This window comes from Stegostoma tigrinum, chromosome 13 (genome assembly GCF_030684315.1).
Source record: "Stegostoma tigrinum isolate sSteTig4 chromosome 13, sSteTig4.hap1, whole genome shotgun sequence".
NCBI classification, from domain to species: Eukaryota; Metazoa; Chordata; class Chondrichthyes; order Orectolobiformes; family Stegostomatidae; genus Stegostoma; species Stegostoma tigrinum.
The window spans coordinates 67386151-67413096 of NC_081366.1; the positions used below are offsets into that span (position 1 = coordinate 67386151).

Genomic DNA, 26946 nt, shown 5'->3' on the forward strand with positions numbered 1-26946 from the left:
GCCTCTGCTGGAACATGATATCCAGTTCTATCCAGCACACTTTTGGAAAGATATGAACACATAGGAAAAGATGCAGAAAGACTCACAAGAATGGTTCCAGGGATTGGAAATTTCAGTTGCAAAGATAGGTTACAGAAGAGAAGACTGAGACGAGATATGTTTGAGGTATTTAAAATCACAAGGGGGTGTGGACAGAGTGAAAAGGGAGCATCAACTTCATTACCAGAGGACACAGTTTTAAAGTAATTGGTGACATGAGGAAAATGCTTTTCAGGCAATGAGTGATTAGGGTTGAGAATGCAGGGCATGAGAGTATGGAGGACACAAGTTCAATTGAGGCATGTTCATGCAATATTAGCAAGACAGTGCAAAACTCTGCCCCTGTCCAGTAGCTTTCCAGCTTTTGAATCTTAGAGTTGTGGATGGGCAACAAGATGGCAGATGGAGCATAATTGAGAAGTGTGAGATTTTTCATTTTAATCATTAAGAAAGGAAAAGCAAAGAAAATTTAAAAGATAAGGAACAAAGTATGTTAGCATGAAATAAAACATAGAACTTCATATGCTGGAGAGCTGAAACAAAAACAGATACTGCTGGAGAAACCCAGCCGGTCTAACAGAATCTGTAGAGGGAAAGCACAGTGAACATTTTGAGTCTGGTGACTCTTCACCAGACTTGTTAGCTGCTAGGAAAAAGTGGTATTCAAAGTAAGTTAACATACAGGTACAGCAAGCAATTAGAAAGGTAAGTGGCTTGTTGGCAGTTATCACAAGGAGATTGGAATACAATTCAAAAGAAATCTTGCTGTATTTGCACAGGACTTTGGTGAGACCACAGCTGGAATACTGCATGCAGTTTTGGTCTGCATATTTAAGGAATGGTATACTTGCATTGGACACAAAACAGCAAACATTCACCAAATTGCTGCATGGATTGAGAAGGCTCTCCTATTACAACAGGCTAAGTAAATTCTAACTCTACATTCTCTAGAGTTTAGAAGAATGAACAGTGATCTTATTAAAACATATAACATTCTGAAGGGGCTCAATGGGGCAAACACAACAATGATTTCTACTTGCTGAACTTTGAACATGGGTACACAGTCTTAGGTAAGGGGATGGGCACTTCGAATGGAAATGAGGAAAGATTTTTGCATTCGAAGCATTTTGAACATTTAGAATTCTCACATTTTGAACATTTGAAAGATGGTGGCTGTGTTTTTCATTGGATATATTTAAGACTGGACAAACAAATACTTGGTTTCGTGAGGAAAATGGGAAACAGGGGAAAATGGAGTTAAAGCCAAGATCAGACATAATCAATGCAAGAACAAGCTTGATGAGCCATATGGTCCAATCCTACACCTACTTGTGGTTAGACTCCATTCAATACTTGAGAACCCAAACGACTACCTCTCCTACCTTTAAAAAGTATAGTAGGGGCATGGGAACACCACCAGCTCCAACCCCCATCCCTCCCAGACACTTTCTCATCAGCTTAACAGGGTTGTTATTCAAGATGGCTAGTACTTGCTTTAAAATATCAGATAATAATTTGCATATGCCTCATTGCTTTCTGTAATTTCTAGACTCAGCCCATCCAGACAAAACAAAGATAGCTAAGGTACTGTACAAATATCAATAACTAAGTTTTAAGAAAGAATCCAAGTGACAGTGAATTGGCATTCTAGCCTTGGTACTTGGTGAGGTAAAGAGATAGAACATAGAACATAGAACATTACAGCACAGTACAGACCCTTCGGCCTTCGATGTTGTGCCGACCTGTCATACCGATCTCAAGCCCATCTAACCTACACTATTCCATGTACGTCCATACGCTTATCCAATGCCGACTTAAATATACCTAAAGTTGGCGAATCTAGTACCGTTGCAGGCAAATCGTTCCATTCCCTTACTACTCTCTGAGTAAAGAAACTACCTCTGACATCTGTCCTATATCTTTCACCCCTCAATTTAAAGCTATGCCCCCTCATGCTCGCCTTCACCATCCTAGGAAAAGGGCTCTCCCTATCCACCCTATCTAACGCTCTGATTATTTTATATGTTTCATTTAAGTCACTTCTCAACCTTCTTTTCTCTAACGAAAACAGCCTCAAGTCCCTCAGCCTTTCCTCGTAAGACCTTCCCTCCATACCAGGCAATACCCTAGTAAATCTCCTCTGCACCCATTCCAAAGCTTCCACATCCTTCTTATAATGCAGTGACCAGAACTGTACACAATACTCCAAGTGCGGCCACACCGGAATTTTGTACAGCTTCACCATAACCTCTTGGTTCCGGAACTCGATCCCTCTATTAATAAAAGCTAAAACACTCCATGCTTCTTAACAGCCCTGTCAACCTGGGTGAACTTTCAAGGATCTGTATACATGGATACCGAGATCTCTCTGCTCATCTACACTACTAAGAATCTTACCATTAGCCCAGTACTTTGCCTTCTGGTTACTCCTACCAAAGTGCATCACCTCACACTTGTCTGCATTAAAGTCCATTTGCCACCTCTCAGCCCAGCTCTGCAGCTTATCTATGTCTCTCTGCAACCTACAGCATCCTTCGTCACTATCCACAACTCCACCGACCTTAGTGTCGTCTGCAAATTTACTAACCCATCCTTCTATGCCCTCATCCAGGTCATTTATAAAAATGACAAACAGCAGTGGACTCAACACCGACCCTTGCGGTACACCACTAGTAACTGGTCTCCAGGATGAGCATTTCCCATCAACTACCACCCTCTGTCTTCTTTCAGCAAGCCAATTTCCGATCCAAACTGCTATATACTGTCATTCAATCCAGTGTCACAAAAAATGTTTTACTGAGAACTGATTGCATGTGAATTTACATAATTAGTGTCATGAAGTATTATATTTGCACCAATGTTTTGACTCTGATGAAAAGTAACTGCATTTCTAAGAAGATTTGAGAATCAGGCCCTTTCCCAATGAACTGCAGGTTATTACCAACAAATAATTCAGTAGATCTGTTGAGTTTATCAAAGGTAATTTTCCATTCTACCAATAATACTCCTAAAGGAGCAGGCCCCAAACAAGGTGGTGCATTTCACTTATGCTATTCTTGAACATAACTTTTCATACTCTTTAATAGTAACCATATCCAAAAGGGATTTCACTATACCAGATATAATGGCTCAGTTATCATTAGAATTGTTCCAGTATGGTCTGAGTTACTGACCGGTGAATGACGTGTCTGCTCTGAAGATAATCCAGAGCCAGAGCCAGCTCACAAATATAATGTTTCACTGTTTCCTCCTTAAAGTGAACATTCTGTTGTAGATGATAACGAAGGTCTCCGCCCAGAAGAAGGTCCACTACCATAAACATATCTTCCTCATCCTGAAATGAATACCTGAAAGGCAGAGGTAAACCAAAGGCATTAATGAGCTTTATTAAACCTTTAATCCACATCTGACTAAATCTAAAAGACAAATTATGGTTACCCTAAAAGACCTAACTGAGACTGGCACAAACAATTTCTGTCCACAAATCAGCCAAATGGTATACAGGAGGGGGAAAGATGCATAAGGATATTTGCAAGGATAATAGTAAAACTCAGAGGTCACATGTATCAGGAAGGATTGAACAAATGGGGAGTGGGGGTGCACCTCAGATGATGAGAGAATTTGTGAAAATAGAAGCTGTTTAAAGGGAATACAAAACTTGGAGTCATTCATATAAGACTGTCACTACTAAATTCAACAGAGAATTCTAGAAAAAAATCTTTACTCCAAGAGCAGGGAGAATGTAGAACTTTAAACTTATAGAGGTACTAGAAGCAACATCAAAGAGGCCTTTTAGAGAATATTAGATAAATAAATGAAAAATGAAATAGAAGGTTGTGCTGATATTGTTGAATGAAGAGTTTTGACAAAGAGGTACAGACCAATTGAGTTAAATGGTCTGTCTCTATGCTGCAAATCTTTTGTAATACCTATTATATTCAAAGTGAAAAATACTCTTGAAACAGATTCAACTAGATGCTGCAGTGATTAAACTAATGAGCCATTTGGCCCAGTTTTGTAATGGCAAAACAATTATGATTTAACATATGATGAACGGCTAAGGATCCTGGGACTGTGCTCATTAGAGTTTAGAAGGTTGAGGGGAGATCTAATAGAAACTTACAAGATAATGTATGGTTTAGAAGGGGTGGACGCTAGGAAGTTGCTTCCGTTAGGTGGGGAGACTAGGACCCGTGGGCACAGCCTTAAAATTAGAGGGGGTAAATTTAAAACTGAAATGAGACGACATTTCTTCAGCCAGAGAATGGTGGGCTTGTGGAATTCATTGCAAAGGAGTGCAGTGGAGGCTGAGACGTTGGATGCCTTCAAGGCAGAGAGCGACAAATTCTTGATCTCAGAAGGAATCAAGGGCTACGGGGAGAGCGCAGGGAAGTGGAGTTGAAATGCCCATCAGCCATGATTTAAATGGCGGAGTGGACTTGATGGGCTGAATGGCCTTACTTCCACTCCTGTCTTATGGTTTTATGGTCTAATTATATCAAGATCAAACTGAGCTTTGATCAGCATGTGTTCCCAATTGATTTTACAATGTAAAGGTCAGCTTCCAAAGTAATTAACTTGTGGCAAAGCACTCTGTACATGATAAGGATATTCGAAGTTACTGTATAAATGCAAATTCTGCCATTACTTCTATACAGTGTGACTTTGTACAGTCCCAAAAAGCTTTCCAACAAAAAACTAAAGTAATACCAATTGACATTCAATAGTTTTATGATTCCACCTGTGAGTACTATTGGCTAAATCAGATTCCAGAATGAAATCTGGCTTGGGAGATCATACTTTTTTTTGAAGTTAGTTAACTCAAAGTTGTTAATTACAGGTAAAATCACATCAGGTTGCAGACTTTCTTTAACAGAGATTCATTAGACAAAATATTTTGAAAAAGACAATCTTAATTTGGAAGACAGTTGCAAGATCTAAAACACACAGTAAAACAAAGTTGCAACCCATTTACAAAGACTCAACACTAAACAAATTACAACCATATCTCAAATTTTTAGGGTTCTTTTTACCTGACTCCTGAAAGTTTCTGCCTTGCACTGTGAAATTTTCAATAAAACTGAGAGCCTAAACTTTTCCAGATCTAATAACCTGCAAATTTCGAACTAAACCCTCCTGGGTTTAGAAGTTTCACAAGTTAAATTCTGTTGCTGTGGTAACTTTACTCCTAAACTGCCCTTAATTTTCTTCTAAGAGCAGGAAATTAAACTCGCTTCTAAACTCAATGCTGGTGTCTTCTGAATGGGACAACTTGTTTTTTGAACAGAATTTTTAAAATAAAACATGTTCATGCTAGATTCACCTGAACTGAAAACAAAGCTTTATGTGTTATTCTAACTGTCATAAATATCATGGTATAATCAACTTTCCTGATTGTTGCAAGGACTCTGGTGGTGTAGTGGTGGTGTCCTTACTTCTGAACCAGAGGTTTGGGTCCAACTTCCACCCAACATTCCCTGTAATCTTTTTTCCACTGCACAGGCCTCCAAGGTCTCAGCTTGGCAGCATCTTCTGGAACCAGAAGTCAATGCTGCCACCTGCTCCAGAGGTGTGTCATAACATCTCACCAGGTTGATTAAAATATCTAAAACAACTTGCCATTAACACCACAGGAGTGTGCAGTTAACCACTCTCTGCCACATACTGGGTTAGATCACTATTCCAGAAAGATGTCTGACCTTTTTTTTTCAAAAGAAAACGCTTCACAAAAGTAATCAACACCTATATGGAACTATTTGAAATCCAAACTTGAAAATTATATTTATATATTAAATATACTTATACACCTTTCATGACTCATGAACCAAGTAAGCACTTAGATAAGGCGCAGTATTTAATGACTGTTTTGTTCAATTTATTACTAGAACAGCCATCACACTATGCTTGTTGCATTAACTTTAATTCACTGGCAATTCTTTGAACGTATCTCATAACAGATTTGAACTTTAGAGTTAGAATGGGTTTTTCCCCTGAATGCAACTGCCAAATAGCTTAGCTAATCAGACAATCCAAGTGACAGGGACTTCCACACTACAGGGTGGAGGGAAAATTATTTAAGAACCTTGAATGGTAGCTCAGCAAACCAATCTTTATTACACAGAGAGTAAACAGTCAGAGATCATTCTTTGCCTATTTCTAACTGTTGACAGAAAGGTCTGATAATCTGAAGCACTGGGAGACGCAATATATTCAAGATGCCAATGAGACTCAGGTCTTTGGTATAGAACACATACAGCCTGACTGACAAGAAGTTGTTGCCAGTGAGTTGAAAGTCTAGTGGCTTGTAAATGTACCCTCCATACCTTAACCAGCCATCTCCCAAAGTCCATTGGAACGCCTGGTTTGGTATCACATGTTATAAATTGGAATAAGAAACAAACACTTCTCATTGGGAAAACACCGCTTTCATTCACATATTCTATGCAAAATGAATTAGTTTGTTGGTTGATAATTGTGTTTTGTCTCAGTAGAATGCTTTTATGTCAGATTACTGTAATGACAGGGAAATGCAAAAGGAAGCATGTGCATGATTACAGGACAAAGAAGTTCACTTTACAATTCTGAGGCAACACAATTATTTAATTAGCTTTTGGGTGGCAAAGATACCCTTCAGTGTGGGGACTGTAAGTTTGGTTTGCAGGAGTGGCCGGTGATAGTGAATATATGGGATTGTTTAGTGCAGAACCATAAAATATGGAATACTTTATTCACCTACACGCTATCAGAACAAACATCAGTAAAGTGAATATTTTGTCCAATGTTAAGTACTGCATTTTATCTGAGTGTCTACTTGGTTTATGAACCATGAATATTTTGGAAAATATTTGCATTTAGAGTACTGAGTGCAATTGCAGACTCAATATCCAAGGAAGGATAACCTTCATATGGAGGTGGTACACTCAAGGTTCACCAGATTAGTTTATGGAATGACAAGGTTCATCAGGTCAATATTCTCTTCAGTTCTGAAGAAAGAGAGATGATCAAATTTCCGAAGAGGTTCAACAGGGTAGACACAAAGATTGCTCCCATTAGCTGAGCAATCAAAAGCATGAGGCCACAGCCTTAGGATAACATATTGAACATTGAGAACCAGAATATGCAGAAATGTTTCAAACCCATAGGTTGAGAGTCTTTGAATTCTCTACCGTAGAAGTTACCAATGCTTTAACATGAATTATATCTAAGCTTGCAATAGAATGATTTTAGATGTTCAGTGAATGAAAGGAATGGGAGTGGACAGGAAAACAGTATTGAAGTTGAGGATCAGTCATGATTATATTCAATGTCATAGCAAGCTCGAGATGCCATATTGTCTTCTCCCAGTCCTATTTCTACTCTTCCTTTCTTCTTGTGCAGTAACCTAGGCATTTTCAGTTGAGCCTCAAGCTGCCTATCCACAAATAATGTCGTATATAGTTAGTAACACTCCAAGAAACTTCCTTTTAATGCTCCTTGCAAGCTTGGATCATAAAATAAAACAAGGCTGATACTATTGTAATTAACAACTGAGTATAGTAAGTCATTAACCTTTCAATTATATTGCACAGCAAGTCCAAAACCAACAATTCAGCCCATATCAATTCATGGTGTATTATTATGTTGATTGACGGATGAAGGCACTAAAAGCATTTTGTAACAAAATAAGTAATTGATTCATTGAGCTGTTACATTGTCTCTAGAATTTAGAAGAGGTGATCTGATCAAAGGGTTCCACTGTTTGGGATTGTAGAACTAGGGGACAGTCTGACCAGACTGTTCAGGAGAGATGTTACAAAACACCTTACACAAAAAGAATGGTAGGTGCTTGGAATTCTTTTTCACAAACAGTAGTGAATGCTGGATTAGTTGTTAGTTTTAAATCAGAGACATTATTTTGTTAAGCAAAGGTATTAAGGGATAATGGCCAAAGGCAATTAAATAGAGTTAGATCACAGATCAGCCATGAACTCATTCAATGGTGGAACAGACTCAATAGGCTGAATGGTCTATTCCTGTTCCTATTTAAGGGAATCAGTGGGGTTCCAAAATGCCATGTCTGACAACTGATAATGTCAAATACTTAAAAAGACCATGGAATACGTATTGAAAATGGTTGACATTGTTTCTCCCACACATCAGTTTGTCTTTACTGATTATATGATTAGTTTAACATTCTGAGGGGGTGCTTTGTGAAATTGATCCACATTCCCAAAGGCATTTAGGAAATGCTCTTCTACATTTAGTCATTTATCCATATCACATCAGTTGCTTTCCATAGGTGTCATTTTCACGGTCAAATCAGCACAGCAACAATGATGTTCTTTATCTATTGACATTGATGCTTATACTTTAAAATTCTATTCCCGATGTTTATTCAATTCTTTTGAACTACATAACTGCCATAGTATTGCCATTAGTTTTACTACTTACTACTACCCTAATCTACCACTTTGTTTTTACATTACAATGGGAAATAAAATTGTTGGTAATTTAGGTATGGCACATATAGTTTGAGAAAAGATGATCTGAACGATTTTCAATTCATTCAAAATGACCTAAATAATTGTACAAGCGTATTCACCCATGAAAATTGTACCTTAAATGTAATTGAATTAATTTTCTCAGCTGCTGTGATTGTTTGGCAAGCAAAGACAAGAACTTGGAACAGTAGCATTCCTGCAGATCTAGCTACAAAACAGATTAAGTTCTCTAGCCAGTTTACTATTAAAGGCAATGAGCAACACTAGGTGTCTTTTCACACACTGTGATTGGTGCATGAATTATTTTCAGACATGATTTTCACTTTATATATTAAAGGACCGTGGTTCATCGTGTTCATCCATTCTGTACCTTAGCTACATAGGATGACAAAATCTCAAATTCTGTTCTCAGTCTGTGTTAATTCAGCAGATCCCAATCATTAGGTAGTAATACTTTTTAATGAACTGACAGGGAAACTAATTGCTTACTTAAAAATAAGGTCTTCAAAGCAAATCATAGAGGAGTTTATACCTGCACAGTTTCTGCTGCTTGTTGGATAACTTTCTCTGCAGCAACACTGCCTTCACCAAGGGCTTGATGCAAAGATGCACAATTGGCACAGTTAAAGCCATTCTATCATGTAGATTAGTGGCAAATTTCTTAACCTTTGGGCTGGATTTTCATTGTAGAAATAGGAAGCTCTAGTCATAAAAATTAAGCCAGATGGGAATCATTTCAACAGAAACAGATGTTCAGACATCTATCTCTCCAAGGGGGCTTCAGGCTAAAGGCTTGACTGAGCTCCAAGATTCACTAATGGATTGATTCAGTACAGCACTTTTCTTCCATGCTAAAATGGGATGATTGCCGAAAGTTTCTGTATATTGACGCATTCAAATCCATGTCTGGTTCATATTTTGTAGTCTGCAAGAGCAACAGTTTCTTTCAAAACAAAATTCTCAATGGGTGTCTTCCTTCATTCTGCCTTTCAAAACTTGCCATTGGTATTAGATGGCTTGTTGATTCTGAACAAATTGCACACTGAATAGAATGGGTATGGAGGTATGTCAGGTCAAGGAGGTGGTATGGAGTCATCAAAGTGGCATGGGTAAGGCCATTTAAGCATCATTTTCAAAAGATTTTCTAATTTAACCTATGGTTCCTGATTCCTCTGAGGGACTGTGAGCTGTGAGCCTAAGAAAATCTTGCCAACTACAAAAATTGCAGTAAGGTATGAAATGCCTACTCCTGTAATGGAACCAGTCAAGTTGAAGTGGGGGATGTGGACTTACTACTCACATTCTTAATCCACAAACTGAAAATTGCCAGATATATGAATGGGGTTGCCATTACAGCAATCTAGTCCTGACCCTTCATTTCTAAAGACATTCAGTGTCAGCCCAACTCCACTAAAAACTATCTCTTCTACCTTGCAAGACTAGAAGAAAAGACATTAAAATAATTTAGTTCAAAAGTGAACAACACGGAGAATGGTTCAGCAACCGAACAGTTGAGATGGGGAGTAAAGGTGGGCACAGTGGCAGGGGTGTAAAGACATAGTATTGGTATAGGATAAGGTATGAGCTTTGAAGCTAATCACGGGGTCAAATTGAACAGCAAGGTTTTGCATGGTCTTGTTCATTCTGAAGAAGAAGCCGGGGGAAGGGTGGAATTGTCAACATGGAATAGTAATTTACAGTTACGGCTGAAAATGATGACTTTGACCTTCTTAAACTGAAGCAAATAATGAATCTTACAACATTTGATATCATACAAATATTCTAACAGCAATCAAGTTAGCATTGAAAGGTGGTGGAGCAATCATCTTCAACAACAAGTCTTAGTATCATAAATTGAGCTCTCCTGCTTTGTAGGAGTTCATTAAAATGATAATATGCTTCCATGATGCAAGTGCTATGCAGAAAACCAGGGAGTCAAGCTCTGAGAAGGGAAACGAAGTAAACAAATTTGACTTAACAAACTTGCACAAGTTCAGACAAGGAACAGATTGGTCATGGAAGTAGTACTGGCAATTTTTAGATGGAATGTGAGAGGCATACGGAAGAGAAGGGGAAAATAGGGCATATAAGTTTGCAATGTAGGGGACTTTTCACACCTGTCCCATCCCTTGTCATCAAATGCTTTCACATATTACAGAGGAAAATGGCCCTTCCTCAGAACTACCTCGACCTACCCGCGAAGCATGACATAAAGAGGGGGAAAGTGGAGGTTTAGTGGTATTGTTTTTGGCACTGGAATGGTAATTCAGAGGTGCAGCCTAGTGGTTTGGGACATGGATTCAATTCCCAACATGGGCTTGAGATCGGTATGACAGGTCAGCACAACATCGAGGGCCGAAGGGCCTGTACTGTGCTGTTATGTTCAATGTTCTATGTTCTATGTATAGTAGATGGTAAAATGTGAATCAATGAAAATCTAGAATTTTTAAAAAAGCTAGCCTACTGGTGACCTTATAACAATTGTTGATTGTTGTTAGCAAAAACCCATCTGCCATCCTTTCCAGGTCTGGTGTATTTGTGATTCCAGATTCACAGCAATGTGGTCTGACTCTTGACTACCTTCTGAAATGGCCCAGCAAGTCAGTCATTTCAAGAGATAGTTAAAGATGGGCAGTAAATGCTGGTCCAGCTGGTGACACTCATATCCCGTGAATGAATTTAAAAAAAGAGAATAACAGAACCTGCAGTGAAAACACATCCTTAAACAAAAAAGTCAATTTACAGGAAATAAGTATTTTGAAGTACAGTCACTTACATGGGAAAGTGTAGTCAATCTGCATATAATGTCCCACAGAAAGGAAAGGAAAGTCACAGGCGGGCTAATCTATGGTTGTAGTATTGTTTGAGGGATAGATATTGTGTGGAGCATTAGGAGAATGACCCTGCTCTTGTTCGAATAATGCTGGAGGATCTTTTATGCTCTTCTGATTTGGTCTAACTCAGTCTAATTTTTTCTAAATTCTTTGCAGAAAAGGGCAACTTTTAATTTTCCTTGTCCTGAATGATGTGTGGTCATTTCAGAGAGCAGTTAAGCGTCAACCACATTGCTATGGGTCTGAAATCACTGTAGGCCAGACCAGGTAAAGCTGGCTAGTTCCTTTTGTGAACTAGATGGGTTTTTGCAGCAAGTTCTCCTAAAGTGCTGTGGGATTTGAACATATTCCCTAGAACATTACTGTGTGCTTCTGGATGATGAATCCAGTGACACCACACCACTTTCTTCCCCTCTAGATAAGGCCATCTTGCCTGCCTGTGTTTGAGTGAGTCACAGGCTGCCCTGGAAAAACGCAGTATTCTACTTGATACCTTCAGACAAAAAGGACTCAGATTGCTCTCTCACTGGTAACCCTTCATTGAAAGACTACCAGTCTCCAACAAAAATGGGCGCCTGGAGGGAGTGCATGTGGGCGGGGGAATCAGGTCAGAAGATCGCCCTGACTTTTGTTTCTAGCTTCCATAGGAAATATCCAGTCCACTGTGTCATGCCAGACATACTTTCACAAAGTAACAAAGTGTGGAGCTGGATGAACACTGCAGGCCAAGCAGCTTCTTAGGTGCACAAAAGCTGACGTTTCGGGCCTAGACCCTTCATCTGATGAAGGGTCTAGGCCCAAAACGTCAGGCTTCGTGCTCCTAAGAGGCTGCTTGGCCTGCTGTGTTCATCCAGCCCCACACTCTGTTATCTTGGATTCTCCAGCATCTGCAGTTTCCATTATCTCTGATCATACTTTCACAAAGTGACTCCTTTCCCTTTAAAATTCCACACTGGAAATCACAGTGGAAACCAAGCAACTGCTCTGTCTCTATTCGCACTAGTACGCTGATCTTCTATGATCTGTAACTGTAATGAGCACATGTAGCAAACTGAAAACATAACCATTAGAAGCTACACTCTGGCACCATGAAAAAAGTCATGTGGGGACAATCTTTGGCCTCAGTAAACTCATCTCATTATTTTTGAAACCTTACATTTACAGTATCAGCGGGGTCTCTGCGACAAGACATCATTAAATATTATAAGGTATTCCCAAATGCAACTCCCCCCCCTTTCTCACCCACCCTGTCTTTAAAAGGATCGGACCAGAGTCTGACCATACACAAGATGAACAGCAGCTAAGGGAAAAGGCATACACAAAGCAGCTGTATATATTTGACGTGGAAGCATTCATCGTGGCACAGTGATCAGAATGATCTGTTGTATGACACTAGTGATCCCAAAAATGTTCAACCTTGGTTGAAACATCAGTTTCCCTACAATTTTCCTTGTTAAGCTGATCCCAAGGGGCTCTCTGCTGGTGACATGAATTATGACTGACATTTATCAGTACAAGAGAAAATTGTCTGCTTGTAAATGCATGACCTCTGACAAATTAATGTCCATCCAGTTCTTGCTTTTAGTTCTCAGAGGTGCAACTATCAAGTTAATTGCGTTCTTCATTTAACAATGGGAGTGCTGTCAGAAAGTTGTGATACCAATCCACATATATTACGTAGAACATACAACACTGAAACAAGCCATTCAGCCCAACCAGCCTGTGCTGATATTTATACTCAACACCAGTCTCTCTGTATTCCATCTACCTTATAGAGTCATAGAGCTGTACAGCATGGAAACAGACCCTTCCGTCTGACTTGTCCACGCTGAGCAGGTATCCTAAATTAATCTAGTCCCATTTTCTAGCATTTGGCTCATTTCCCTCTAAACCCTTCCTATTCATATACCCATCCAGATGCCTTTTAAATGTTGTAACTGTACCAGCCTCTACCACATCCTCTGGCAGGTCATTCCATACATGCACCACCCTCTGCATGAAAAGATTGCCTGTTAGGTCACTTCTAAATCATTCCCCTCTCACCTTAAACCTAGGTGCTCTAGCTTTGGATTCCCTCACCCTTGGGAAAAGACTTGCTTATTCACCCTATCTGTGCCTCTCATAATTTTATGAAACTTGAGAAGGTCACTCTCAGCCTCCCACACTGCAGGGAAGATAATCTCAGCTTATTCAGCTTCTTCCGCTTGCTCAAGCCCTTTAAATCTGGCAACATCCCTGTAAATCTTTACTGAACCCTTTCAAGTTTCACAATATCCTTTAGCCGGGAGACCAGAATTGCATATAGTATTCCAAAAGTGGCCTAACTAATGTCCTGCACAGCCACAACAAGACATCCCAACTCTTATACTCAATGCACTGATCAATAAAGGCAAGCACACCAAACAAAAAGTAGTGGAACCCGCACCGATTCTTGTGACACTCCGCTAGTCACAGGTCTCCAGTCTGAAAAATGACCCTCCACCATCACCCTCCATTTTCTACCTTTGAGCCAGTTCTGTATCCAAATGGCTAGTTCTTCCTGTATTCCATGTGATCTAACTTTGCTCACCAGTCTACCAGGAGGAACCTTGTCTAATATCTTACTTGAGTTCTTATGGATCACATCCATGACTCTGCCCTCATCAATCCTCTTCTTTACTACTTCAAAAGTCTCAGCCAAGTTAGTGAGATACAATTGCCCACACACACAGCCATGTTGACTATGCCTAATCAGTCCTTGCCTTTCCAAATACATATAAATCTTGTCCCTCAGGATTCCCTCCAACAATTTGCCCACCACCAATGACAGGCTCACTAGTCTATCATTCCCGGGCTTTTCCTTACCACATTTCATAAATAGAGGCACCATGCTAGCCAGCCTCCAGTCTTCCATCACCTCACCTTTGACTATTGATGATACAAATATCTCAGCAAAAGGCCCAGCAATAACTTCTCCAGCTGCCCACAGGGTTCTAGGGTACACATGATTAGGTCCTGGGGATTTATCCATCTTTATACATTTTGAGACATCCAGCGCCTCCTGCCCTGTAATATGGACAATTTTCAAGATGTCGCTATTTATTTCCCCACATTCACTATCTTCCACATACTTCTCCGCTATAACGTCTTTCACTGCATCATAATGTTTCCCTTTCTGTTATACACTTTCCTTTTGAAAGCATTTGAGCTATTTATGATGGCCCAGTGGCGTTATCACCAGACTACTAATCTGGAGACCAAGGTAACATTCTGAGGGTCTGGGTTCAAATCCTGCGATAGCAGATGGTAGAATATGAAGTCAATAAAAATCTTGAATTAAGCCTCTAATAACGATCAGTGAAACCAATGTCAATTGTTGAAAAAATCCATCTGGTTCACTAATGTCCTTTAAAGAAGGAAAATGCCATCCTGACTTACATGTGACCCCTGGTTGACTTTCAACTCCCCTCTGGGCAGTTTCAAGATGCAGTATTTAATAGCCTAGCCAGTGACACCCATAACCTGAATGAATAATGGAAAAGAAACTTCCGGCTCTAGTGAATTCCACATTCTAAGCATTCTTTGAGCTAAACAAAAATCAAACCTTTCCTGTTGGATTTAGCAGTAACTATCTTGAACTTATGGCCTTTAGTTTTGGATTGTCTCACAAATGAAAACATTCCTGCCAGGTTTATCCCACTTATCACAGTCACAATTTTAAAGATCTTGATTCTGCTAGTTCTGAGGATGGAATTCAATAATCACTGCAAATGGATTTGTCCATGGGCTGGAGAAGGGTGGCAATCCCATCACAGTAATTTCCAGGAATCCTTGTGGGAGTAAATCTAATTATGCAGTCTATTGCTGCTGTCGGGGTTCCTGGCTTTAGCAGATGGCATTTTCCACCACATTTCCTAGTGATGAACAGTTGTCTAGCCCTCGAGAACTGCTGGCTAGTCACAGCCCAGGCAGTTAATATTGGACCATATTGACTAGTTGGCACTGTTGATACTGCAGGAAACTGGAGGATAGAACATATACATAGAACACAGAACTGTACAGCACAGGAATGGGCCCTACAGCCCACAATGTTGTGCAGGACATGACGCCAAATGAAACTAATACCTTCTGCCTGCCCTTGGTCCATATCCCTCCACTCCTTGCATAATCATGTGCTTATCTAAATGGTTTTGGAAAGCGGTAGGGGGAGCGGAGATTTTGAAACTTGTGAAGTCCACATTGTTACCATTGGGCAACAGGGTTCCCGAGCAGTATATGAGTTGCTGTTCCTGCAACCTTCGGGTAGCATGGTTTTGGCACTGCAGGAGGCCCAGGATGGACATGTCGTCTGAGGAATGGGAGGGGGAGTTGAATTGGTTCGTGACTGCGAGGTGCAGTTGTTTAATGCGAACCAAGCATAGGTGTTCTGCAAAGCTGTCCCCAAGCCTCTGCTTGGTCTCCCCAATGTAGAGGAGACCACAATGGGAACAGCGAATGCAGTATAACACATTAGCAGATGCGCAGGTGAACATCTGCTTGATGTGGAAAGTCTTCTTGGGGCCTAGGATGGGGGTGAGGGCCTTGGTAGTTATTTAATTGCTTGGTGAAGCTGTGCTGCTTTTTTTTAAATTGATTTTTCTCTTGGATCCCTCGTTGCTTTTACATTTTTTTAGGTATAGGTGAAGCTTCTATCTTTCCTACCAATGTGCATCACCTGGCATTTTAAGGTTTGCTGCTTATGTGCCCTTAATTACACATGTTTTGTCATGGTCAAGTCATAAGTATCTCAGTCTGGTTCTGGTTTGGTGTCTCTTTTATTAAATACAATCATGCTGAAAAACCAGCTTAACAGTTATAAGCAATTCAAATTCTTGGACAAAGCTGAATCCAACAGAATATTACAAATTTCATCAGACTTGAAGGAAGAATTAATTCCAGCTTTCAAGATGCTGAGAAATGATATTATGATCAGCATAACTTCTTAAATCTATCAACAAAATCATGGGTGATGCAGTTCAGAAGATGACCATTCAATCTCCTGAAATTTTAATCTTTAATAGCTTCCATTATTTCATCTCATTGCTACAATAAATGCTGAAAATGTATCCATGTTCCTGAGAACTATTGCTCTGTTCCAGTCCTCACTACTTCCCTTTAAGATACTTCTCTGGGTCCATGCGAATCAGTTGTCCTGATAGATTTAGCATCTTTCCACAAGCATCATCAGTCAATGCAAATGAAGCTCAACAATGCATATTTATCGTGCCTCCCACTGACACCCCAACACATTGTCAGCCTAATCTATGCTACATGGGAATAACACTCTCTGGCGCATGAATTTAAAAATCCCAGAGAGAACTTTCAAAGTAACAGTCTGGTTGTAAACCCAGGGCTGGAGGTGGGGGTGGGGGTGGGGGGGTGTGGTAGTGAGGGGTGCATACTTGAAGAAGGAGCAGAGCTGATTGACCTTAATGAGACCAGAGATAAAGGATTTCATTTGCCAGGAGGGATGAGAGTAACTTGGATTATTCTGTTTTTAGCAGAAAAGGTGTAGGGAAAATTTAAGAGGTGTTCAAATGATGAAGTGCATTGGTAGAATGGGCAAGGAGAAACTGTACACACTGGCAGAAGAACAGCTAACAAGAGGACACAGGCTAAAGAAAATTGGCGAAAGAACTTGGAAAATAAAGAAAATTCTTTTTGCACAATGAATTATTGTGATCTAGAATGCATCGTTTTAAAGGCAGTTATATGCATTCTTAAGATAGGAAAAAAAGTTGCAGACTTTTTGGAAAAGAGCAGGGAAGTGGAATTAATTGGATAGTTTTTTTTTCAAACAGCAAACACAGGCACGATAGGACAAACAATTCTCCTTCTGTGCTCCCAAGATGCTGCTTGGCCTGCTGTGTTCATCTAGCTCCACATTTTGTTATCGTGGATTCTCCAGCATCTGCAGTTCCCATTATCTCTCCTTCTGTGCTGTATGATTTCATGACATAATTTAAATTAAACTAGATCCCAGCAGTGATTAAATTAAATAGAGGGGAAACACTATAAAAGTAAGTTACAGCAAGTTAGCTTAGTCCTTGGATTTATTATCCCTTTGTGAAGTTAAACAGAAAATATATCTCTGCACAGGTTAAGCCTAGCAGCTAACACTATTAAAATGGATTTTTATTTTACTGTTTCGTTAATCTAGTGATATTACTGAAACTTATACAGATGGATTTCTGAAGGCATCGTCAAAGCTTTAAGAAGTTATCTGCATTGTGTGTATGCACACACATGAAAAAAAGACCAATAATTTCCAAATTCTGATATGTGCCAGAAAATCAAACAGGCCTATCGAGCTTCATTTATTTTGAGCCAAAAACAATCATTTTCATTTTAAAATATCACCTAACTTGGAAAACAAAATAAACTGGCCTCTGTGTCCAAGAGTTTACTGATTACAAAAGCAGAGGGTACTGGAAAAACTCAGCAGATCTGGAGCATCTATAGAGAGAAAAACAATTCCAGTGATTCTTCATCAGAACTCAAAATAGCTGAGAAGGTTGGTATTTATGCTGACAACTGGGGAGTGAACTTGGAGACAGTGCCCGGCGAGAGAGAAAACAAAGGTGAGGCAAACGAGAGATTACATAGAAACATAGAAAATAGGTGCAGGAGTAAGCTATTCAGCTCTTTGAGCCTCTACCACCATTAACTATGATCGTGCTTGACCATGCAATTTCAGTGTCCCATTCTCGTGCTATCTCCATACTCTTTGATCCCTTTAGCCACAAGAGCCACAACTAGTTCACTCTTGAGTTTATCTAATGAACTGGCTCCAACAGCTTCCCATGGGAGAGAATTCCACAGGTTCACAACTCTCTCAGAGAAAAAATTCTTCTTCATCTCAGTCTTGAATGGCTTAGCCCTTATTCTTCGACTGTGACCCTTAGCTCTGGACTTACCCAACATCAGGAACATTCTTCCTGCATCAAGCCTGTCCAGTCCCATCAGGATTTCATAGAATCATAGAATCATAGAATGTGGAAACAGGCCCTTCGGCCCAACAAGACCACACCAACCCTTGCAGCGTCTCACCCAGACCCATACCCGTATAACCCACATAATCTCCGCATCCCTAAACACTACAGACAATTTAGTATGGCCAATCCACCAAACCTGCACATCTTTGGACTAGGAGGAAACCAGAGCACCCGGATGAAACCCACACAGACAGGGGGAGAATGTGCAAATTTCCCAGACAGTTGCCCGAGGGTGGAATCAAACCCGGCTCCTTGGCACTGTGAGGCAACAGTGCTAACCACTGAGCCTTTGTGCCACCAGTTCCATCAGGATTTTATATGTTTCTATGAGGTTCCCCCTCATTCTTCTAAATTCCGGAAAGTATAATCCCAGTTGACAAACACAAAGTTGCTGGAAAAGCTCAGCAAGTCTGGCAGCATCTGTGAAGGAGAAAACAGAGTAAACGTTTTGGAGCCGGTGACCCTTCCTCAGAGCTGATGGTGGCTGGGAAAACGTCAGTTTATATGCAGAAAATAGGGAGGTGTGTGGTGTCAGAGTGAACGATAAGATAGAGCCCAAAGACAGAGAAAGGCAGTTGGACAGAGAAAGGAGTTGCTAACGATCAGGTTGGGTAGGTGAGTAGTTGTTAATGGGGACTGTTAATGACTAACAACAGGGAGTGTGTAACGGCAGGTTATGTGGTTACAAGGCCTGATGTGTGGGGTAGGGCCTGGGACATGGGAGAGTTTAGGCTCTAAAATTATTTGAACTCAGTATTGAGTCCAAAGGGCTGTACGGTCCCAAAGCGGAAAATGAGGTGTTGTTCCTCCAGCTTGTGTTGGGCTTCACTGGAACAGTGTAGCAAGCCAGAGACAGAGATGTTGGCCAGGGAGCAGAGTGGTGCATTGAAGTGGCAGGCAACAGGTAGTTCAGGGTCTTTTTTGCAAGCAGAACGTAGATGATCTGCGAAGCGGTCGCCAAGTCTATGTTTCGTTTCCCCAATGTAGAGACCACACTGTGAGCAGCGAATGCAGTAGACTAGATTCTGGGAAGTGCAGGTGAGGTGTTGCTTCACCTGGAAGGTATGTTGGGCTGTTGGATACTGGGGAGGGAAGAGGTAAATGGGCAGGTGTTCCACCTTCGCCGGTTACAGGGGAAGGTGCCGTAGGGCTGTGGGGAGGCGTTGGGGGTGAAGGAAGTGTGGACCAGGGTGTCCCAGAGGGAACAGTCCCTGCGGAAGGTGGACAAGGAAGGGGAGGGGGGTATGTGTCTGGTGGTGGCATCTTGCTGGAGGTAACGGAAATGGCGTCTGATGATCAGAGTTCTGAGTAAGGGTCACCGGACCCGAAAATGTTAACTCTGTTTTCTCCTTCACAGATGCTGCCAGACCTGCTGAGCTTTTCCAGCAACTTTGTTTTTGTTCCTTATTTACAGCGTCTGCAGTTCTTTTGGTTTTTATAATCCCAATTGATCCAGTTTTTCCTCATATGTCAGTCCAGCCATCCCAGAATTCAGTCTGCTGACCCTTCGCTGGACTCCCTCAATAGCAAGAATGTGCTTCCTCAGACTAGGAGACCAAAACTGCACGGAATACTCAAAGTGTGGCCTCACCAAGGTCCTATATAACTGGAGCAAGATATCCTTTCTCCGATAAGCAAATCCTCTTGCATTTGCCATAATGACAAGCTGAGAGAGTGTGATCTGAGAGCAATGCTGAATAGAGTGTTAACATGAAGTGTAAACAGTTGAAAATGGGTTGGGTGCACTGTGCCCATACAAAACAGGACCAAAGGTTTGTGGGGATGGGTTATGAACACGGAGGAAGATATCCACTCTCTGAAATTATTAATTTCAGTGTTGAGTCTTGAAGGCTGTAAAGTAGTTGGACAGATAATAAGGTGTTGCTCCGCCAGCTTGTGCTGTGCCATATTGGCGTGCTGCAGCTGGCCTGCGACAGAAACGCTGGCATGCGAACATGTTAGTGCACCGAATTGTCAAGAAATTGGAAATTTGGGTCATTTTTATGAACAGAATGTAGGCAGTCACCCAGTCTGTGTTTCACCTCCCCAGTATATAGGAGACAACATCATGAGCAGCAAACACAGTAGACTATTTTGCTGATTCTGTGATTGAATGGGAAGGAGCCATGTGGGTGTGAGGTGGTGTTGGGAATGGAGGAGGAGAGGACCAGTGTGACACAGAAGCAACAGTTCCTGCAGAATGTTGACAAGGGAGGGGAATGTGTATCTAGTCATGGCATCCCGCTGGAGATGGCAGAAATGGCAGTTTGTGATCGTTTGGATGCAGATATGGTGAGGTGGAAAGTGACGATTGGGGCATCCTATTGTCATCGTGGGTGGAATGGGAAGGGGTGAAGGCAGAAATGCAGATGAGTCGAACACAACTAAGGGCCCTGTCTCTTTGTAGGGTATGTGGGACATTCCTTGTTCCAATCTCGCTTTGGTCCCTCCCCCAACACTTTTGCCAATATATTGATGACGCCATTGGTGGTGTTTTCGATGGTGGAGAATCCTCAGTTGACAAAAAAGGTGAGCATTTCTAAGGCCCCTCTGTAATATGGCATAATAAGAACAGATGTATCAAAGAGATGGTGAATATGGAATGGAATCTTTCTAGGAAGCAAGATGTGAAGATATGTAGACAATGTAACCAGTGACCAGCCTATCTCCATAAATATAAACAGATGTCTAGGGAGGAGTCCAAGGTGGACCAGGTGAAAGTGAGAGCGGAGTGAAAGTTGGCAGCGAACTTGGTAAATTTTTCCATTTATGAATGAGACAAGGTAGCAGCACCAATGACGTCATTGATGTGCTGGGGAAACAGTTGTTGGGAGGAATCCGAGTAGAATTAGAACAAATAATGTTCCACACACCCTACAAAGGGACAGGAATACTCGGGTCCATGCAGGTACCCAGGGCCATTCCTTTGATCTGAAGAAAGTGTGAGGAGTTAAGAGTGAAGTTGTTTAAAGCAAAGACAATCTTGACCAGACAGAGGAGGGTAGTGATGGATAGGAGCAGTACAAGCCGACACTCAAGGAAGAGTCAGAGAGTTCTAAGACCTTCCTGATGGGTTATGGACATGTAGAGGGATCATACATCCCTGGTAAAAAGGAGGTGGCTGGTATGCACAAATAGGAATTTTTGAAATATATGTAAAACATCAGACAAATTGCAAATGTAAGGGGGAAAGGATATGACAAGGGGAAAGAAAATCAACTCAAGATATAAAGAAATAAGTTCTGTAGGGCAGGAACAGGCTGACACAAAAGGCCTGTTAGGCAGTCCTGTTTGGGGTTTTTGAGAGAAAGGTAAGTTGTGCAGAGTTGGGGAACTATGACATGGGAAGCTATGGGGCTGAGATCCCCAGATGAGATGAGGTTAGTGACCATTGTAGACACAATGGCTTGATAATTGACAGTGCAGTTATGGTCCAGGGGGAGAATGGAGGAGGTGTTTGAGTATTCGTGCTCAGCCTCCTGAAGAGGTCAGTACACCAGACAACAGCAGTACCACCCTTGATTATAAAGTCAGGGTTAGATCTAAGAGTATGGAGAGCGGTTTAGTGGGAGATAAGTTAGAGTGGGTGAAGGGCAAGGAGAAGCTAAAGTGATCAATCTCACGTTGATAATTCTCAATGAACAGGTCAAGTGCACTAAGAGATGATGGGGAGAAGTCAAGATAGATGGAGAGTGTTGGAGTGGGGTAAAGGAGTCTGTCAAACTGTGGAACTGGGAGAGGACTCCTGTCCAAAGAAATGGTCACAGAGACAAAGGAAGAAGAGTGAAGAACACCATCCTGTTCCCTGGCCAATATTTCAATCTCAGAGTTGCTGAAGTGCTCCAGCAATGCTCAAAGCAAGCTGAAGGAACAACATATCATCTTCTGCCTAGATACCTTGCAGGCTTCAGAGCTCAACACTGAGTTTAAAAATTTCAAAATGTAATCACCTTACTCCATGTTTGTTACCTATCCCATATCCCAAGGACCTGCTTTGTTACCTATCCCTTATCCCAAGGACCTGCTTTGCATACACATTTTCAACCATTTACACTTCTTGTTCGCATGCAACAGATTTCTGTCTCTCTCTCTCTCTCTCGTCTTATTATCAACAATCTCTTTGTTCACCTTTCCCCCTCTAGATTACATCCCTCCATGTATGCTATTCATTCCCCCCACCTACCATCCATCATCAACATAAATACCACACTTGTCCACCTATCTTTGATCCCGACAAATGGTCATTGGAATCAAAACGATAATTCTGTTTTACTTTCTACTGATGCTGCCAGACTTGCTGAGTTTTTCTAGCACTTTCTGTCCTTGTTTCAAATTTCCAGTATAACAGTTCTTCGTTTTATTTTAGAGTTTTCAGATTAGTCTTACTTTTTTTCACTGTAACTTGTGGCCACTATGCTGTGCATTGCCTCAGAGTCATGAGCTATATGAGTATAAATATGGTAAAAGCTTCTACTTGACAAGTGTAAGCACTAGTCCAGTCATACATAAAGGAATGTCTACAGGTGTTACACACTGCAACAAGGTCAGAGGTGTTTCTGCAGAATTTGCGTTAAGATGGATAAGGACAGCAGTGTTCAGCTGAGAAGATATCCCAACAAAGATGTCACTGGTCCACCCGCTTGAAGTGGAAGGCTCAAGGAAGCTGTAGAATAGTTCCAGTTAAAAGTGGGCAATCAAACAAATGCACTTTACCCAACCCATGCTATCCCATCCATAAACCCCATGGAACCCTTGTGAAAACTTGGATTATTTTGATTGATTAACTTATGAAACAGAATCAAATGATTAAATTAACTGAATGAATCAATGGCTTTGTAAATATGTCATCTTCAAATGGAGAGGCAACGAAATAGTTTTCCTGAATTATGTACTTCAGAGAAGAAAATAAATACACTACCCTCATTGCTCTGAAGTTCATTATTATCCACCTTTGTTAGAGTACCTGAATGACCAGCTCAGAAACAGACCATTTGGCTCAATTGGTCCATTTCATGTTTATGTACTCAGGTCTTCTACTTTACTGCATCTCAACCCTCCCACAAAATTCTATACACATTTCTCTCTGTCTAGATCCTGTTTAAATGCATCAATGCCTTTTGCCTCCACTACTCCATATGCTTGCTATCGTATGGTCATGTCAACTCACTATCTTGTGTGAGCTGATGCTCATGATGAATGTTACTGTCACGATCCTCTAAGGGTAGGAAATGAAAGCACTAGCTTAGTTTAGTGGGATAGAGAGAAAATCACTTCCTGGGCCAACTAGAAGGGTTTCTTATAGGTAATAAGATAAAGTTTATTGCATGGTATTACACTGACATGACCAATATTTTTAGAGAATTTGAGGACCACATGTTAGGTCTCCCTGCTTCAATGTTCTAAGCTGTTCAGCTCACAAGTCCATATCATCACAGCTGGATATGCCTAAGAGACCCTTTTCGGACTGTTATGCATCTAATCCACTACTAATATTAGACTTTGTGAACATAACTATATTTACTTTAACCTAATCTTCATCCAAATCACAGACTTTACAAATTCAGGTGATGTGGATGTTTCACTATTGTTCCAGAACTGATTCTCTTCAGACTTGGAAGACTGGTAGTTTGCTGGTTAAACGATCACTTTCTTTAGTTCTCTTCTTGACACTTTGAGGTCTGTAGATCTCTTGTTTTATCAAATTCCCCATGCAATTGATCATAGATAGATTAATAACCTGTAATGGGATAAGATTTCTGTAGTTCCTTTGTATGACCTTTTCAGCAGTGCGAGCAGTATATAATTTCAGTTGGTCTGCAGCTCCTTGGGTAACATCACCTTTTCTGTTCAGAAGCCTAGTCCACCCTTGTACCATCATGACAGCCATCATGCATATCAGTACCTATTATTGTGTATGGCCTCTTGTTCACTATACAACTACTCCTTATTGTATGCATTTTAATATTCCTGTAAGTGCAAATGTTGAGTCAGTTTCTTTTGTATGTTTGGGAGCTAAGTGTTCAGCTTCCTGTCAATCAGAAGTCAGGTTGATCCATCATTTAGCAATGCTGCACAGAAGTCGATATTCTTAACTGTCCTGATCCCATGCTCAGCTTCCCCAATCAACTTTGGGTACCTTGGTGAACTGGTGTGTGTTCAAATCCACAGCTGGTTGCATATTAGCTGAAGCATTCATTTGCAAACTGTGGCCGGCTATCCAAAATGATGACATCAGGGATACCATGTGTTGCAAATAGGTCAGGCAGAACTCAGATAACTGCATTATAGTTTTGGGAGAAATAATTGAGGTAAGATCATCAAAAACAAATAGATCTGTGCCTGTACCTTTCCATGATCTGGTGGGGAATGTGTTGGGCATCAACAGCTATCATGGGTCTGGTCTTCAGATGGCACAAGTCTTACAGCTGGTGACAAGATCCTCAATGTCCTTGATGATTTTAGGCATCAAACAACTGACCAAACTCTGCTTTGCACTTGGTGATCTCCAGTGTCCTGGTGTTACTTCCTGGGACATCATGCCAAAGTGAAGCTGGAAGATGTTTGGCATACTCTAGTATGTCATCCATAATTGTAAAATGTTGTCAGTACTCAAAATAGATTTCCACAGTCAACCCACTGTGATTTTTGTTCTAGCTTACCTTCAACACTATCAATAGTGTTGAGACAACTCTTGCCCCGTAACTGTTCTTGTCAGATCAGGCTGAGCTACACATAGCTTGCTGGCCTTTGGTTCATACGTAAACTTGACATAATGCCTTGAGCTATCCACTGTTGTCCTGGAATGGGCATCTGCATTGTCTGCAACTTCTCTGTACATGTTATGTTTCATAGGCAAACCTTATGACTGTTGACATAGTGTTTCATAGGCAAACCTTATTAGTTAATGTCAAAATCTTTGTATTTTTGTCGGCATCTGTGTCATTTCTTTGTATCCAATGGAGAACGTAAAGCTTTTTTCATCTATTTCTAAGATCGATTTCAGACCTAAGATGTAGTCTAAAAATCTCAAACTTATGTAACCAGTCCAGCATATAATTTTTATGTCTGATAATTCTCTTGGTATGTAAGAGGCTGAATTGCAACACCTCTCTGTTTGCTCCTGGAAAAGTACTGTTCCTAAGCCTGAAGCTGAAATGTTGATTGCTATGGTTAGAAAGGACAGATCATAGTGTGCCAATATATCTGTGCACCTCAGCATATCCTTGATTCTTAGAAAAATATTCCTTAATATGGGTTTCAACAAGCTCCTTGAGCTGTATACATTGAGGTCAATAAAATAATGAAGTTTTTAGGCTGATAAAGAATACTTACTCAAATTCATGTAATGCCCAGAGGATAGAAAGAGAGGTCTTAAATTGTTCTGTAAAAATTATATTCTCTTCCTTAAATTTTCTTAAAATAGACTGTTGTTGGAATTTTGAAATGGCTACTATCAAACACAGAATGGAACAAGTTGACCGCTTCCAGTAATTTCCAGCCTATATCATCCTCCTGGAATGCAACATTCTTTGCATTGTATGAACATTCTGTCAAGTCAATACAAAACACTAGCAGACAACAAAGTATGGAGCTGGATGAACACAGCAGACCAAGCAGCATCTTAGGAGCACAAAAGCTGACATTTCGGGCCTAGACACTTCATCAGAAAAGCAGACAAGCAGACAAGATGGTTATCCCAGCCTGTTCTAAACAAAGGAAACCACTGGAACTCATTACTACTTGATTTAGAACAAATGATTCCACAGTTATCTGTTACAGTACACAATCCAAGGGAAAGTCTTTAGGAGGAGTAATAAAAGCACATTCCTTACCCTAACTACTCACTGACTTTTTTTACTTCCCTCACTCTTGCTTCTTTTGCAGGTCATTTTAAATTTATCCTCTCTTGTTCTTGTTCCTTCTATGAACGGTAACAGCTTCTCCCTGTCTACTCTTTCCAACTGGCTTATGATTCTGAAAACCTCTATCAAAACTTCTCTCAGCTTTCTTCTCTCAGAGTAGAAGAGTCCCAGCTTCTTCAATCTACTGTCATAAATGAAGTTCGTCATTCCTGAAATGATACTTGTAAACCACTTCCACTGTCTCTCCAATGCACTCATATCTTTCCTATAATGTAGTGCTCATGACTACATACAATTACTTCAGCTGAGGTCTAACCAGTGTCTTGCACAAGTTAAACATCAGCTCGTTGTACTTGTACTCTAATGTACCTCTTAATAAAGCCAAGGTTACTGTATGTTTTAATAACTGCTCTTTCTACTTGTCCAGCTTCCTTCAATGATCTGTGCACAGATCTGGCTCTCTGCTCCTGCAACCACATTAAAATTTTACTCCCTATTTTATATTGTTTTCCATTGTTCTTCCCAAAGCATATTACTTCACATTTCTCAGCATTGAACTTCATCTGCTACCCATTTATCCATTGTACCGATTTGTCAATGTCCTTTGAGTACTACACTGTATTTTGAGGTTGGTTGGCTCGCCGAATTGGTTTGTTGTTCTGCAGATGTTTCATTACCATGCTTGGTAACATCCTCAGTGCAGCTACACTGTATTCCT

At 40.7% G+C, this 26946-nt stretch overlaps 1 protein-coding gene across 2 annotated transcripts in view; it reads right to left on the bottom strand.

Annotated features, from left to right (window-relative positions):
• The window catches only part of LOC125458523 (serine/threonine-protein kinase 32A-like), a 286051-nt gene that overhangs the window by 169484 nt on the left and 89621 nt on the right, over positions 1 to 26946 (bottom strand). For both annotated transcript variants that reach the window (XM_048543865.1, XM_048543864.1), the window contains exon 4: positions 3213 to 3386. In XM_048543865.1, coding sequence (XP_048399822.1) covers positions 3213 to 3386 — 174 coding nt within the window. The remainder of the gene's footprint in view (positions 1 to 3212; positions 3387 to 26946) is intronic.